General features: G+C 48.7%; 1 protein-coding gene across 1 annotated transcript in view; it reads left to right on the top strand.

Annotated features, from left to right (window-relative positions):
- Positions 1–18,163, top strand: part of IBTK (inhibitor of Bruton tyrosine kinase) — a 1,971,965-nt gene that overhangs the window by 645,791 nt on the left and 1,308,011 nt on the right. Inside the window, exon 11 of the mRNA XM_069606314.1 lies at positions 3,429–3,603. Coding sequence (XP_069462415.1) covers positions 3,429–3,603 — 175 coding nt within the window. The remainder of the gene's footprint in view (positions 1–3,428; positions 3,604–18,163) is intronic.

Below are 18,163 nucleotides of genomic sequence, written 5' to 3'. Positions count from 1 at the left end.
CAGCATCACCGCAAATGGACATTGCGGATCAGCCACAATCACCATCACTAAGCATGCCTCCCGATCCCCTTTCGCCAATACGTAGCATGCCCGAGCTGGAGGAATCTGGAACACCCACACATACTCCAGTCGTGCGGAGTACAGAGCATGCAACAGCTGCACGCAGCACCTCGGAGGCCACTGCTTCCGCAGATGATGCAAATGACCACCAGGAACCAGACCCTGTGTTCAGCCCACCTGGCCCCGAGAGCCCACCACCCATGCCCCTTGCCGGAATACGCCACATCCGCGACATTGAGGCCCGCCTCACCTGCACCGAGCAGCGCCAGGAGGCAACACATGCCCTACTAAGCCGATACATCACCGTGGCAGAACTAACGAGGCAGACCATGCAGGACAGCACCAAGAACACATCACGGATGCTAGGCCGGGCAACTGAGGCGGTCTATCAACTAGCCAGAAGGGTGCGTGAGGGCAACAAGGTCATGTCCTCCATGGCCGAATCAATAAACCTCCTTGTGACTGCCATCGCAGAAAAAAGGCACATCATCATGCCTCCGGTAGATTCTGGCAGTGCCACACCTAGCCCATCCACACATTGGAGCCCTGTGCGGCGCTCAGTGAGGTTAACACGTCAGATGGGGGCTCATCCACCTGCACAAAAGAGGGGGCGGAAGTAGGCCTTGCTCTACAGTGCAGGGTGGGGGGAATCTGTTGGGGAAGGGATTTTGGGGCATTGTTTGTTTTTGAGTTGGACTTTGGGCTATTGTCTGTGGGGTGGGTGGGTGCAAATGTGTGTCACAGGGAAAGGGTGTGTTTGGGCATTGTTTGAGGACCTTTTGGTGTTGGTAGTTCAACTGATTACGATAGGGCAGATGTGCATATTCAACCTGTCTTATATTGTACATAGTTCACTTTACAATAAAAACTGTTGTCTGGCTATTCTTTTCAGGAGTGTTTAAGTATTCAATGTTACACAGTGCACATCACCCAATGTGATCACATCCATTCCCATGTGTGATGAAATCATCAGAAATAATTTGCAACCAATGCTTGTCGTGTAGCCTGTCTATCATGGCCATGGTGATGGAGAGGGATCCCAGCATCCTCATCGTCGTCATCATCCTGTGGCATCCTGTCCATGTCCATGTCCAGGGGCAGGGGTACATTGCGACAGATGCACATGTTGTGCAACATTGCACAGACCATCACAATACGCCCCGCCCTCTCGGGACCATAGATGAATGCACTCCCAGACCCTCTCAAGCAGCAAAAACGACTCTTCAGTAGTCCAAATGTCTGTTCAATAGTCACGCGAGTCCTTGAATTGGTTCGATTGTACGCCTCTTTGTCGGTTTCGTGAGTGCCTGATTGGGGTCAGCAGCCAGCCCATCAGTGGATACCCAGCATCACCTGCATGTTGGCATGAGAAAGGGTAGCTGTGATGTTTTTCATCTTTTGACCAACATGGTTGTGACTATTGTGTTTTGCCAGGATTCGCAGGGATTCCATTTGTGCAGTGTGCACCCGTACCCTAGGATGGTGCAATGGTGCGATATGTAGACATACCCAACATGGCCAACCCAGTAGGCAGGTTCCCAGCACTGGCAACAACCCCCCGCCCCCGATCAATACCCCACATGGCCCACCCAGCAGGCAGGTTCCCAGCACTGGCAACAACCCCACCCCCAATCATTACCCCACATGGCCCACCCAGTAGGCAGGTACCCAGCACTGGCAACATACCCCCCCCTCGTCAATGCGTGTGGCACTACCGTCAGACTCACCCAACAGCCAGTTATGGGGTCCGGCATGTCGATCCATGTATCAGGGCAGCGTCGAGTTCCACAGGACCATTGCATCATGTCTGGAGCCTGGGTACTTGGCACAGCAGTATTTGGCTGGCATCACACACCATTTGGACGTTTAGCGAATGGTACTGCTTCCTATTGTGGTATACCACCTCAACGGCATGCCGCACCACCAGTTCAACATGTGTGCAGTCTATCACACCAATTACGTTTGGCATGCCTGCTATCGCATGGAATGCGACTTTGGTAACGTTTACCTCTGCTGCAGTTCATGGCATGCTGATGTGGTCACGTACATGTTTGAGGAGTGCCTGAAGTACCTGCATCAGCACACGGGAGAAGCAGGGTTGTGATATCCCGTGCAGTTTGGCCACTGTATGCTGATAGGTGCCTGTCGCCAAAAAGTGGAGCACACACACTACCTTCAGCAGGGGGGGGGGTGGCTGTACGTATGTTGACACTCACAAGGTCGTTGTGTATGAGGTCCACTATTGCCGTGATGCTGTCCCTGTCCAGCCGGTAGAGGGTGTGGATTTGTGCTGGGCTTAGGGTAAATGGGCTCACACGTTGCCGGGGTATTGTTGGGTGCCTGCAGGGCACAATGGCCTGCACATTGGACATGTGCTGTGTCCCTCTCTCTCCATCCTTCTCCTGCGCATTTGTTGCATGGCCTACCTCCTCATAGAGTAGCTGTTCCTGCATGTACTCCTGCTCCAGCAGTGCTAGTGGTAGCATTTTTCCTTTGGGAGAGGTGTGGTGTGTGGGTGGGCTGCCTTTATGCTGTGCCTGGGTTTCAATGGTGTCCACCTGTACTGATTTTGTACTCCTGTGGCAGGTTTCTGCTCACCTGATCCCTGTTAACGCCTGTCCCGCGATGCTGGTATTTAAGGCATCATTAATGGCCTTATTACCGGTATGTTCATGACGGTATTTGCATGTCCGTCCACCTCGGAATGTGCACTGGTCTGCGGCATGCCAATGTCGAGGGCACGGCAGGCGTCTGTCAGGGCTACTACCGGCATCAGGGATGCCGCTCACGAAAGGGCCGGTGCCGGTGACACAGCCCTCAAGGGTTGTAATGATCCGGTCTGGGAAACAATGCCGGTATTCCCGTACTGGCATCAATTTTAGAGCACCGGTAGGCTTGTAATGAGGCCCATTGGGCCCCATTACAAATCTGGCGGTAGCCGTGCCGTTAAAAACGGCACGGCTGCTGCCGAAGTTGCATTTTTTCCGGCACCCGCGAATGGGCAAGAACCGGGTCATGCTGAGCTTGGCAGACCCGGTAATTGCCCATTTGCGGTTGCCGGAATCAAGGGCCTCCCGATCCCCATTCTGTCCCATAGGGCTGAATGGGGATGGGGATGTCTGATGCACCAGCACATTCAGAGCTGTGCTGGTGCATCCGACGTGCTCTGCTCGCTGGTGCCGTTACACCCGCCAGGAAAAACCTGGCGGGTGAGATGGCACCCGCGAGCAGAGATGATAGTATGGCAGTCCGGGAACTACGGTACCGGCATGCTTACCGATACCGTAGTTCCCGTACCGCCATGCTCGTAATGAGGCCCATTGTGTTTTAGTTTCTCTTTTTAACATCAGTCTTCTTTTTTTGTCTAGATGTTATACCAACCCTTCAAAATTCAATATGTGATTCATTTGGAAACTGTGATGTAAACCGTGCATATGAAAGAATCCGACTTGAGAAGTTGCCCTACATTCACAGAGCTGTTAGCATAACCACAGATCCTAATGGATTCAACTTTGCTGTTTTACAATCCGATCCTAAAACAAAGTAAGTGAAATTAGCTTTTTCTGAACATTTTCATGCATGCCTATTGGTGCTTCCTATATTTATTGGCTACTCAGGCAGTAGTGATGAAATTAGAAGGGATTTCAGGTAATTGAATGGCCAGGTTAATTGGCCGCAAATCACTGTCAATTGTAATAACAGTAAATGTCTTACTTTTAACCTGTTGTAGAGGTCATAAAGGCTGACTGCAATGACTGCAAGGGGTTTGTATTCCCTCCTGTTATGCACTTTCCACCCTTGCACGCTAGTGTACTGATTGATAAAGGGGGCGTGCCTGCAAGGGTAAGACTGGCTGATGATACAAGAGACCCTCAACCAGCACCTTCCAGTATATCGAGTGTTGACTATGTGCACATTCTCAGCTATGCACTGGCCACTAGCCCCCTGTTCAGGGTGTACATACGCATTAGGGGGGACCCGTCATTGCAAATACATTTTAAAAATGTTCATCACTGTTGCAGGGATTGAAATGTTAAACAAATAATGCATATACTCCTGCCAGGCATGAGAGGGTCTTGAACTATTTCCAGGGGACTCTGCAGGCCCTGTCTAGAGTGCATGTTTGCCTGTGCCTGGCTGTCAACATTGGAGTCTGAAAACAAATCTGGATCTTGTAATTGGATTTGTAACAGTCGAAACTTGGCACAGGATGTTGGAGGAGGGATTTGAAAAGAAGTTAATATAAAATAAAAATAGCATCTGCATGTTTAAGAATACTTCCGAGGTTCCACGTCCTCTTATAAACCCAGTGCAATCTGTCAAAGTCTTTGATTCTCCAGCATGGGGTCTTGCATGGATTTACTTGCTCATGAATTGTCCCCATCGTCAGGCTGGGAATCCTCAGTAAAAAGAAGCATTTTCGTTTTCAACTGAAAACTGCTAGTCTCCTCTATATCCAATCATTGTTCTTTGGGTCATGCCAATGACACTCCCCAGCCAATGACACTCTTCCCCCTAAACTCCACCTGTGGGGGCCATCTTAAGATTTCTACTGCACATTTCTAGTGTTGGAAGTCCTTGTGCTAAACTCTTTGAGTTTTGTAGATTTTATTGCTGTTTTTTGGATATTTCGTTAGTTTTTTCTTCCATCTCTTCTTTGTCTATGGTCACGGGATGACTGCCGGCAGCGGGGACCTTTTGTCGACAAAGATTGTCTTTTCATCGTTGGATCTTCTCTCTGTGACTTGGACTGGCCCAAGCTTGGGCCAACATCTCACCTCGACCATGTCCGATGTGGCGAACAGAGTCTCATCAGGGCCTGCGAATCCTGTGGCCTAAAGAACATTTTTGTAAAAGGATCGGCACCTCAAGTGCTGTTATTGTCTTCACCCAGATCACAACACAGACAGATGAGAGGTATGCTGCAGCTTCTCGTCAAAGACCAGGAAGGATTTCCACCAAAGGCTAGTGGCTTGGATCGATCAGGAGGAAGGCCTCTGATGCTGCCTCCAGGCGCAGTCTTGCCTCATCCAGGACTGGCAGGGTCCCATGAGCGTGTTTGAGGTCCCCTGAGGATGCTCCTCCTGGGGAGATCCAAAAGAAAGCAAAACACCACGTTCCATCTGCTCCCCAGAAGGTCGCTGCAGCTGCGTGATGAAGTTGGGAAGGGGTTGGTCTTTGTCGCCTGCTCCGTCGACGGTTTGCCTACTGGCTGGTGCGATCCCTCAGTCTGGAAAAAGTCTGTAACCCCTTCTATGCACAAGACTTTGAAGGACAAGTCCTTGATGGACAGACCTGCTGAAGGCCCGTCAGCGGCTCCGCTGTCTTCGGGTCCGTCTACTAAGACCACTACCTCGTCAACGACACTGCGTTGTCTATGATTGCTTCATCAGCAAGCTGTTCATTGACTACCTCATCGATGATCCCATCCACAACATCAGCTCTTCCTTTGTCGACGAAAAGTACAGCAACAACCATTGTTTAAATGTTCACAACGACAACTACTCCACGGGTCGCTTTACCCCTGAGCCCTCCGTCAACAGTACCTACCATGACCTCGTCGGCACCCATTCTACCGATCCTCATCTTTGTCTCATTCCCAAAGGACTCTGTTAGAGTGAGGGAATTGCTGCCACCGCTGGACCTCTTACAGAGATCAACAGGGTGTCTCCTACAGCTCCTGTGGGATTGCCGAGAAAATCTCCTCGTATCTATACCAGTTCTGAGGATGACCTGCCTGAGGATTTATACTCGGAGCATGAAGGACCATAAAGGGGTCAGGGGCCCATGTCCCAGGAGGGGATCTCCAGATCATGAGCCATACCAACAGTTTGCTCCTCTGAGGGGTTGGAGCCCGTTTACACCCACACTGGCACCAAGGAATATGCCACTGGACACCCTGACCACCATGCACACTATGGTGGCAGAAATTCAGCAATGGCTACCTACTTGCCCAGTGCCTGGTCTGGCCCGAATTCCACGCAGTCCATCAGTCAGGAGTCCTCCCAGGCCACCTAGGCGTCGGCCGATCCCACCTCGTTTGGTGCTTACAGCATCTGGATCTAGACTTGGGGCCTTGACCCCAGTGGAAGAGGAACCTGTGCGCACAGACACTGGCACTGATAGAGATACCATGAGTATGAGGATGATGTCCCCGCTGACAAAGAACCTCCAGATGTTGACAAACCTGCCAGAGCTTCACCAGACAAGATTTGCTCTTTCAACGCCATCATCTCAAAGGCGCCAAAACTTGTCTGCCTGGTGCGGGACGAGAAGAAGAAAGGTTTCCTTTTTCAACAAAGTGAGTCTTCAATGAAGACTGTTGTCTGTTCCATTGCTGGATGGTGTTTGGGAGGACGGATTGTCCCTTATGAAAACTCCAAGTACCACACCATCGAAGCAGGACAGGTTGGAGAAGAAGTTCTGGGTCCTGGACTTGGCTTCCAGGTGTCTCAAGTCGCAACCTTCTCCGGACCCGGTGGTGTCTGCCGCCGCCAGGAAACAATCGTCCAACCTCTCATCTTCTTTCATGATGTCTCTGGACCAGGAGGGAAAGAAACTACATCACCTACACTGCAGCCTCTACCATCCATTCTGCAAGCGCCTTTGCCATCCTGTCTTGTTACGACAGGGAGCTTTGGTACAGGCTCGGGCCTATCCTGGATTTCCTTCTGGATGACAAGAAGGACGAAGCCCTGGCCCTATTCCAGGATGGTGAGGTGGCTTCGGATCACACCATACAGTGGCGCTGGGCATGGCAGACTTAGGCTTCTGCCAGAATGGGGAATTGTGTGGCCATTCGACGCCAGGGGTGGCTGAGGGCCACAAACGTATGTACGAGATGCAATCCAGGGTTGTGGGCATGCCTTTCGATGGAGATAACCTGTATGGGAAAGCAGTGATTGAGACTCTTTAGGCTATCAAGACCGACACATAGACAGCTCGCTCTGTGGGGACCCTGCCGCAAAGGAGGTCGTCCTTTCGTTCCCAGAGGGGGAGAATTTCGAGGTCTTCCAAGGGGTACTCCACCCCCTCCCATCAGCCCTCCTGCTCCTCCACCCAGGAAGCCTACAGTGGCCGCTGCCAGGCCTACATCAGTGGAGTCCTTCGTTGTAGTCTGCAGGCCAGGAAGCAGATGCCAAAGCAGGCCTGCACCGACTGTGGATCCGTGCCCCCACTTCCGCACCCCAGTGGGAGGGCTGGATGTTGAACTTTGTGACAAATGGGTGCTGGACGTTCTTCAGCAAGGGCACGCTTTGGAATTTCAAACAGTTGCCCTTGCATGTCTCCTGTCGCGCGTAAAGGACTTCACAAGGCCCAACTGCTACAAGAGGTTCAGGCCATGTTGGGGAAAGAGGCAATAGAGCTAGTCCCTCAGCGCCTACGGGGCTCAGAAGTGTACTCCACATATGATATATTTTATTTATAGCTTGCCCATCCACAAGTGTTTCAAAGTGCAGAGTTACATACTTTCTGGTAATGAAGACGCCAGGAGGGTTGCGACTGATCCTAGATTTGATACCTAAACAAGTACTGGAGTCCTGAAAGTTCAGGATGGTCATGTTGCAGCACATGCTCAACCAGCTGCAGGAGTGGAATTTTCTGGCAGCTCTGGACTTGAAGGACGCATACTCCCACGTCTGATGTTTGCGATGAATGGGGAAGTTCCTGTCCTCCCCTGTCAGATCCTTGCCCAGTCTTGCGCGGAGGCAGCACAAACTCCTGCCTCCCCTTTGGGCTTTCACACCTGAATGAGTGTATACCAAAAGCCATCGCATTCCGCCGGGGAAAGAGGGTTAGGGTCTGGAGGATTGGATAGGTAGGGGAGGTTTAGGACAACCAGTAAGAGGCTTAGGTAGAGGTTATGGATGGGTAAAGAGATTTAGGGTAAACCATGCTCTTCTGCTCCGGTGTCCCCTCCTGGGGTTGGTGATCTCCACCCATTCGTACCACTCACACTCAGAGTTCATCTTGTCTTCCAATTGTGTTGCCTTATCAACAGCTTTTGTAATTCCACCCTGTTTACTACAAACCTAGTAGTATGCACTCTTTGACATTTATCTGGGTAAACATTCCCTTGGAATCCTAGCAAAGTGTTTGTACACATAACGCTTTAGCTTTAGTAACGCATAATTTCAGAGACACATTGCCTTCATAACACAAATACTGTAAGCACCACTTAGCTGTGGTGGGTCAGTTTCCAGCGTAAGAGGCTCCGCTATAAAGTAAGACAGAAAATGGTGAGAATGTGCAGCGGAAGCTGTCTGTACATATCACAGGCGGCGGAGCTGCTTATCACTGTAACTGTTCAAGCAATGCGGTCTCTAGCCACGCTATGACCATATGGGTTCCCCGACACATGCGGCTAATAAAGTTTGCAGCCCTTCTCAAGCGGCTGTTGTTTTTTCCTTGGTTCCCAACAATGCGTGCAATGAGCTTCCCAGTCTAGGAAAGTTACATGCCCCGGTTCATAATGCTGAAGTCATGCTTTCCCCAAGCGCTGTTGATGATGCACGCGTGTCTGGCGTTAAGTAACTAATTTAGCACTGGAGCGTGTAATCAGGGGTACACTTCACTTATCTGAAGTATGGAGTGCGGCCTGCAGCTCGTACAGGCGGGGTGACGGCCCCACATTGAGTAGCCTGCAGGAACTCCTCCGGGACACATCTGTTCAGCTTGAAAGGCTGTAGCGTGAGCGAAAGCTTGTGGGCATGGCGCATGCATGCCCGTGCTCCTGGGTGTGGTTCCGGCTGTGTTGAAAGGATCGTGCTCACGTAGGCCTTTTGGGAACTGCAGTCAAGAAGCATTTCTCTTGCTCCCCGGCTCTTTCCTGCAAAATAAACAAACAAGTGTCCCTTTCTTGTTGAAAGCACTTGCCACAGATCTCCCTTTGCTCATGCTTCCTGCCACATGTTTTATCCTGACAGTTCTCCCCCTCCCACCAGCAGGCCCAGGTTTAGCAGGGTGATTGTGACGAAAGACCCAGAGTCGTCGAGGGGCATTTTTGTGCTGGTTCCGAAGAGTGGTCTTCTGCCCATATCCTACCCAGTCGATAAAGTACCACAGTTTCCCCTTTTGCAATCGTGAATATAGGATAGCCCTGACCTCAAACTCTGGGACCCTGTTTACTAAGAGTGGTGGAGGCTTCTTTTCGCAACTTGAAGTTGGGGCGTGTTTTAATAAGTGTTAAGCGTACTGCCACTGGATTGACCACTGCTTCAACAGGGAAGGGTCTGTCATGGTCATGAACTCAGGGGCACAGGCATGCAGGGGTCGCATGCACAGGAGACCTGGGTGGACACTGTCCTGGTGCCTTTGGCGCAAGGCTCATGAACAAAAGTAAACAAGAACATCCATTTAACACCAAAAAGCTTTTATTATAGACCTAGCACTTCAGATGCATTAACTTTGAACATTCCATCTGTTAAGCAGGATGCATTAACCTTGAACATTCCATCCATTAAGTAGCCCCAAGTGTATTCTTGGGTGTGGCTGCTAATGGATTGCCTTCGCACGTGCTCACTCTCTAGGAGTGGCAGGGTGTGGCTGGAAAACCGGCCCTCATGGGCATGCCCACGATCTCAGCTATATAGGCTGTCCCAATCCTCAAGACAGACACTTTGCATTATTCTGCACTTGCAAGCAGCGTAACGCTCACCGTCGCCTGAGGTCCGACTTACCTTTGAAGATCCTGCTTCCTGCCAGCATACTTACCAACTGGGGGAAACTGTTCTTACCTGTACATCTCTTCGGCAAACCAATTATTTATCTTTACACTTTGCAGAACGCCGAAATCTTCATCTTGGCACCGCAGAACGACATGCTCCGTCGTAGAAGCGCCTGCAAGGAAAAACAGAAGACAAGGTTAGACATCGAAAAAACAGTCGGTTTAAGGTTGTGCTTCGCCATACTTCGCGCTGTTCCTTAAACCATCACTTACCTGCTGTCGAACATTGCGGTAGCATCCATCTTCCATCCGGCCGCGTCTCGAAGCTGCATTGAGGCCGCATTTCCATCTAAGGGAAGAAAACAGAAGAGACATTATTGCGGCCATAAATAGGAGCAACATATAAAGACATTAAACAGAACAAACAGCATCACAAGAGCTGAAGAAAGACTTACCAATCATAAGGAGAAGCATAGTCGCAGCTGGACTGGACTAATCCTTATCAGGGATCAGTGAAGGAACTAGATCCCATTTGACGCGCCCCTGCCAGAAGTAGCAGGACGGAGAGCTTATCTTCCATAATTCACAGGTGAGCTTTATGGGCCGGCGTATGCTCACAGAAACCATACTTTGGGGTGAAGGGTTCGAGAGGTACAAAAATCACAGATTGGCACACTCACACACTGTTCTCTCCACGCAGGAGCAGTATCACCGCTCTCAGTACCACTGCTCTCAGCTTTTCTACCGAGGGAGAGGCCTGAAGGGGGTGATTCAAGTTCAGGGAGGGCTGCGACCGTGCCCCAACGCCTCCACAGAGACCAGGTGAGCGTAACAGGGTCCTCTGAAGTGGGGTTGTAATTTCCGTGGCCCTGACATATGGAGGTTGTATGTTGCTAGCCATACTTATCTCCAACCTTGTATCTGGGACTCGGTCTTCTCTTCTTGTCGGCATATTGTTTGTATTTGCGCTTCGCCTCCTCTAAATTGGTGCGGATGCTTCACCATAACTCCTCAAATTGCTCCTTGCGTGCTAACGCCGCTGTAACCCTGGCTATCTCTGGGTGAGGAACTGGTTGAATATGTGGGTGGTAGCCATACGTACTGAGAAAGGGAGTCCGTTTTGTGGAAGAATGTACTGCGTTATTGTTGGTCAGTTCGGCCAGCCAAATAGTATCTGCCTAAGAGGACTCGTTATCATTTGTCATACAGCGTAGATACTGTTCTAGAATTTGGTTCACTCGTTTGGTTTGCCCATCAGTTTCTGGGTGGTAGCTAGTGGACAATCGCATGTTCATCCCCACTGTTTTACAAAAGGCTTGCCAGAATCGCAATGTGAATTGTGATCCCCTGTCTGACATGTGTTGGGGTATTCCATGGAGCGTACCACATTTTGTAAGAACAAATCCACTAAAGTGTTTGCCGTTGGGGCTCCTTTACAAGGAATAGTGTGCCAGCTTGGTCAAAGAATCGACTACCACTAGAATAGTGGTAAAACCGTGGTGTTCTGGAGGTTCAACTATCCGTCCAACGATATAGTGTGCCAGGGCATGGGTGGTGTAGGCAGTGGTTGCAACTTTCCTGCTGGCTTCTGGTGATCGGATTTCGTAAACAATTTTCACATGTGGATACATATCGTTGAATATCCTGTTTCATGTGGGGCCACCAGAAGGGACAGCTCACTATTTCTTGGGTCTTGGTTACCCCGTGGAGCCCTACAAAGGGTGAGTCGTGGCACCATTTAATGGCTTGTTGTTCAATAGCCTTGGTGGGAAGGAAGAAAGCTGAACCGTAGAAGGGTAATCCATCTTTCATGGTTTGTAGTTTACTCAGGTCGTTCCATTGGGCAAGCTCTTGACCGGTCATGGACTTTCAGATGTTCTCAAACATATCATCCACGACAACGCTGCCGATGATGCGCGTGGGAGTTACTATGGGTTTGGGTTCCTCTAAGTCCATAGGTGATTTTGCTTGGGGTTCTGGATAGCGAGACAAGGTGTCTGCTTTCTTGTTCTCTGCTCCTGGTCGAAAAGTTACTACAAAGTAAAAATCTGCAAAATAAATCGCCCAACGTCGCTGTCTAGGGCTCAGTGCTTTGACTGACTTTAAAAACTGTAAATTCTGGTGGTCAGTTAATATGGTGATCGTGTGTTGGGCTCCCATTAGGTAATGGCGCCATTCTCCAAATGCAGCCTTGATTGCCAATAGTTCTTGGTCTGCTATTAAATAACTTTGCTGAGCAGGTAAGAGTTCGGGAGTAATATGCCACTGGATGCAACTGTCCTGAATCATCCTGTTGCAACAAGATGGCTCCAATGGCATAGCTTGAAGCATGATATGATATATTTTATTTGTATCACGCTCGTACACAAGTGTTTCAGAGCGCAACAAGGCAAGGGAGGGGAACAGGGGAGAACACAACAAAGATATTACTAGGCCCAGTGACATTGAGAACGCGCAAGTGCATGGGAAAGGGGAAAAGTGCAAGGAAGGGGGAGAGTGGAAAGTGCAGAGCAGAGGAGAACAGATAAATAATAATAAATAAAAATAAATAGGGGCAATAAACTGTGGTAGTGCAGCCAGCAAGTGACAAGTGCTGTGTTTACGGCAGCAGTCTGGGTAAGTCTAAGTGTAGAAAAGGAAGAAAATGTCGGATTTGGGGGACTGTATGGGTACAGATATAGTCCACAGTGCAAGGGGTGGCCAGGAAGCACTGCAGGAGGGTGGCAGGGTGAGCAGGTACCTGGGCCCAGGGGACAGAGGGTGGCCAGGTGCACAAGAGAGCAGATCAGCAGGGGAGAGGGGGAGCGAAGGCAGAAGCAAAGAGGAAGGTCTTGAGGTGCTTCCGGAACCGGTCATGGTTCTCCTCAAGTTTTAGAGTGGCTGGGAGGCTATTCCAGGTGGAGGCCCAGCTGAAGACTGAGATCTACCCCCAGCTCGTTTCTTTGAAAAATGACTGACTCTGAGGGAGTTGGAGGTAGAGGAGCGAAGAGCTCGAGAGGGGAGGTATTTGTGGAGGGATAGTTGAAGGTTCTTTGGACCCAGGCCCCAGAAAGCCTTGTGGACAATGCAGAGGGTTTTTGAATTTAATCCTTGTAGCCACTGGGAGCCAATGGAGAGATTTCAGAGCTGGAGAGATACGATCCCAGGGCTTGAGGCCAAGGACAAGTCTCGCAGTCCTGTTCTGGATTAGTTGCAGGGGGCGGAGAGTGGACGCAGGTAGATTTAGAAAAAAGGCTGTTACAATAGTCCAACCTAGAGAGAACGAGAGCCTGGGAGACGGTAAGCTTTTGGGGGAAGGCGAGGAAAGGCAGAGTACCTCTGAGGAGGTACAGTTGGAAGTTTGACTTTTTAGAGACATCAGAGATGTGGGCAGAGAAGGAAAGTGTGGAGTCTAAGATGACCCTGAGGTTCTTAGCCTCTCAGGTGGGGGAGGGGGGTAGGAGGAGGGCCAAGGGAGGCTGGCCGGAGAGTGAGGGGAAAGGACGGTGAAGGTGTGCCGATGAGAAGGATTTCCATCTTGCTGGCATTCAGACAAAGATCATTGGAGGCACACCAATCTTGAATGGCAGTTAGGCAATCAGAGATGAGAGAGGGAGAGGAGGTGGCCGAGGGCAGCCTGAAAATGAGTTGCATCAGCGTAGCACTGGCACTTTGAGCAGAAAATGGCAATGCAGTGGGCAAGAGTTGCCAGGTATTGGTTGAAAAGCCAGGGCGAGAGGTTAGACCCCTGGGGAACACCACAGGTAGAGAGGAAGATAGATTATGGGAAGGATCCAAGCATCAGTCTCCACTACATAGGGTTGTGTAGGTTGTGGATGGAGCAGTACAGGAGCTGTAGTGAAGGCTTTCATTAGAGCTTTGAAACCTGCTTCTGCATCCAATTGGAAAGCCACACCTTTTCTTAACAACCCGGTAATTGGTTGAAGCTTCTTGGCAAAGCCATCTATGAATAGCTGATAAAAATTTGCAAAGCCCACCACAGTCTGCACATCTTTCACCGAGGTGGGTGACGGGCAATCCACAATGGCTTATAACTTTTTTTTTTAATCCATGGTCACACCTTTGGGAGATGGGATGAATCCCAAAAATTCTACAGTCATCTAATGAAACTCAAATTTTTCAAGCTTAGCGTACAGATGGTGTTCCCGTAAATGCTGGAGAACCGCTTGTACGTATTCTCAATGCTCCTCCATATTCTGAGAGTAGATGAGTATATCTTTGATATAGACTACTGCAAAGACGTCCAAATACCCTTGCAGGACTTAATCCAAAAAAATGCTGGAAGGCGGCGGGTGTGTTGCAGAGGCCGAACGGCATGACCTGATATTCGTACAGTCCAAATTTGATCCTGAAGGCGGTCTTCTACTTGTCCCGCACCAGATGGTATGCACCTCGTAAGTAGAGTTTGGTGTAGACTGTCGAATCCTGTACCTGATCTACTAAGACGGGAATCAATGGTAAAGGATAACAGTTCTTAAATGTGATGCGATTAACCGCTCTGTACTCTATACATGTCCTCAGGTTCCCTGTCTTCTTTGGGACGAAGAATTGGGGCGCTGACACCGGTGAGGTAGAATGTCGTATGAACCCATTTGCTAAATTGGTTTCAATGTACTCTTTTAGATGCTCGTTCTCAGCCTCCGTTAAGGCATAGATTCGACTACAGAGTAGGGTAGCTCCAGACTCCGGGTCAATTCTGCATTCAAAGGTCCGATGTGGCGGTAAGGTCTTGGCAGCCGTCTTTCTGAAGACATCCCTGAACTGCTGATATTCCAAGGGCAAGGTGCTATAAATGTTTCCAACTATGTGTACACCCCGCCTTGATTCATCCGATGGGTTTGCAGGGTTGCCTGTCACCTGGTTACAATGTGTTATGCTATGTTTTGACAAACTGTATGGAACCCTGAGTCCAGATCACTGTTTGGTTATGAAGTTCTAGCCATGGCAAACCCAAGATTAACCCAAAATTTTAGCCCCTCCTGTTGCTGCTGGTCGCACTCCAAACGCAGCGTCTCGATTGTCTTCATAATGGGGCCCGACACCAACTGTGAACCATCTGCCGACTTGACCTCCTTCTCCTCTTTATCCACGAGCGGAAGACCCAACTAGAAAGCCATTGTTTCATCATCGAAATTCCCCGTGGCCCATGAGTCAACCATCAGTGATACCAGGACTCGCTTACCCTGCCAGCCTAAATGGCCGTAGATGGTTACATGAGCGACCTGTGTCTGTTGGGTATTTGCTAAGAGTTTCGGGGTGTCTTTAGATTGACTCGCCCAGGCCACCCTTTTTACTGGCGAGTGCTGGTGTTTCCCAACTGCTCCCCTTTGGGTTTCTTGGGGCAGACCTGAACGAAATGGTCTGCTTTCCCACAGTAGAGGCACAACTTATCCCACCGTCTCTTCTCCTTTTCTTCCTTTGGCAACGGCCCTTGCACTGACCCAATTTGCATCGGCTCTTCCTGACTCCTGTTTGTTCCCTTGTAGGGTTTCTATTGATCCAAATGAACCATGGGCTTAGACTCCCACTTCCTCCGATCTTGTTTTCATTAATTTTGTCTTTGGTCTAGGCGCAAGGCCAGGTCTATCATAGAAGAACAACTGTCGAGCTGTGGGTCCACCTGCGTATTAAACTCCTCGTTCAGCACTTGATAAAACAAGGCCATTCTCTTCCCTTGGGGCCAATGTTATTTCCACATCTGCCCAAACTGGCGATGTGCGGCCCAATCCAGCTCCCGTGCCCATACATGTTGACACAACACAAAGGGGCATCCCTCCACCCACGCCCACAATCAATGAACTTTGCAGATTGGCTCCTGAAGTCATAGAGTTTGGCCACTTAAATCTTCCACAGAGGTGCATGGATATCCTTAAAGGCGCGAAAACCCAACACCAGGCATTGCTATTTTAATAAGTGAATGAGATTTGTGCTATGGTGCACATCACAATCACTAAACCCAATAGAATGTTCTCCAGCTAGCATTCTACACCACATACTTTACCTACTAGATTCCGGCCTAGTATTTAATTCCATAAAGGTGCATCTGGCGGCCCTGTCTGCTTGCACCACCTCACAAATGAAAGTGTCCTGATGTAAAGTTCCTGTCGTTAAGGCATTCATGGAAGGGGTAAAAAGGCTATACCCCCCCAATTTCCAACCCTCCTCCGGGTTGGGATCTCAATATTGTGCTCTCCAAGCTCATGGGTCCACCCTTTCAGCCTATGCACAAGGCCAGCCTAAAATGTCTTACTTACAAGACTGCATTCCTAGTAGCTATCGCCTCCATAAAACGAGATAGTGAGCTACAGGCTTTATCCATACACGACCCCTTTTTCATTATACACAAGGACAAGTTTGTCCTCCAAACACATCCTAGATTCTCACCTAAATTCATTTCTAAGTTCCATGTAAACCAAACCATATGACTTCCTACCTTCTTTCAAATCCATCAAACTCGGCAGAAAGAAGCCTCTATACACTTGATGTATGGAGGGCGGTCTTGTACTATGTGAACAAAACGAAACCGCCTAAGGAAAACAGACCAACTCTCTCCATAGCGCCTGGTAGAGAGGACTATTACATATCAAAAAGCCATCTCCAGATGGATACTCCAGTGCATACAGCTCTGCTATTCCGTATCTAAGAAAGTCTTACCTTTCACCCCAAGGGCACACTCTACCTGAGAAAATGAAGATGCGCCAGTCACGAGGAACCAATATATAAACAATATTTTATTCACACTTGAGTGGTGTCTGGTTTTGCAATGCATGTATATAGAAAAAGTGAGTTAAGACATGTGGGAGTGGATGTGTTTTATACACATTTGGAATACCATGATGAATTTGGACTAGCTCATCACGTGACGATGGCTCGTGACCTATAGACCTACAGACTTGGGCATTTTACCATGGCAACATGTGCTAGAGCACTCAACGTCACCTTGCAGACAATTTACTGTCTGGGAAGCGGAAAGGGGTGTAGGAGTATATTGTGTTCCAAACACAAGGTAACATTCCTATCGATACTTTATTTATATTATTGCTAGACTAAAAGGTCAGTCTGTATTTCTACTCAGTAGCTCGATCCTTCAGAACAACATATGCTGTGAATTGTGCTTCACTTTAATTGTCTGGATGCACATTCACAATTAGCTGCAGAAAAGCAGAAAGTATCTAGGAAGGCAGGATGGCACCTAATTTACAGATTAGCTATGTCTGTGCCAGTACTTCAAGGCTCTAAATTAAAAGACAAAGCTTCCAAAGAAGTGATTTTGTGAGTTCTCACCGCGTTCAGAATGAAAACTCAGAAATGAGAGCAAAGCAGCCAATATGGTGTTTTCGGAAACCACAATGTCGTGGTTCAATGTGTACATGCTTAGGCCAACATTATAACACAAAATACATATGCTTTTACAAACCGTCCTTTTGGCTTAAGCCAACAAATAGCTGGAATTATGTGACCATGTATCATTGTCATCATCAGAACAACCAGAGTCATCACTGTCATCTATATTGATAGACATAAACTGTTTGATAGTGGCTTCTTGCGTTATCAAAGCATTAGTTACATTTACAGGAAGATGAGGACCAGGTCTTAGTTTCATTAGGGATCTAAAACAATCACCTAGTGCAGAACCTAGAATGGGCAGACATTGTATGCAGCAGCAGAAACATGATATTACCCCAATGATAACAGCAAGTGCTGAGAAGATTTTCCAACCCCAGATTCTGATCAAATTCCAGGCCCATGTTTCTATGTCCCAATCCCCTTCAGGAACGTGAACTTCAGTACTAAGTATGTGTAATCGTTTAATCGCTTGGAACACCGTGGGGGAGGATTCAGGTACGTACACACAACACGCAGACCTGACCATTTTGCATACACCACCACGTTCAGCAAACATGACATGTAAAACCATTCTATCTGAAGAGCAACTAATCTACTTGCTCTTTGTTCCAATGTCATGTTTATCAATATGTCAGTAGTTTTGTTGATGGTGTTCTCTAACACTCTAGCCAATCTCCTAATATCCTGTGAATTAATGATTAGTCCCCAAAAAGGAACCATGGCTTTTGCTACATCACCCAATACCTGGAGGTGGGTATCATCGTCCATTCCCCTCCTAGGGCGATGTTTCAGTATGTCTGCAGTGGATGTGACATAAACTCCTGGTAGCAATATCCCCAGATAACAAGTCCCCTTCCAATCTTCAGGTAACCATGGATAGGCTTCCTTTCCACAAACAAAGTAAATAGGTCCCCCAATGTAGAAGGGTCTATTTTCGTTCACCAGAAAAGCAGTGTTTACATATTTATCATACGTGCCCATATACCGGCAACCTTCTTTTCTCAAACAAAATGGTACTATATCCAGATCATCATTAATGGTGAAAGATGGAGGAATTGCTTCCCTGTTTCCTACTGATGCCATTCTAAA

Source organism: Ambystoma mexicanum, chromosome 4p, assembly GCF_040938575.1.
Source record: "Ambystoma mexicanum isolate Mex_15411 chromosome 4p, UKY_AmexF1_1, whole genome shotgun sequence".
Classification (NCBI taxonomy): domain Eukaryota; kingdom Metazoa; phylum Chordata; class Amphibia; order Caudata; family Ambystomatidae; genus Ambystoma; species Ambystoma mexicanum.
Note: the sequence above shows the minus strand (reverse complement) of the source record. Positions and strands in the feature narration are given on the sequence as shown.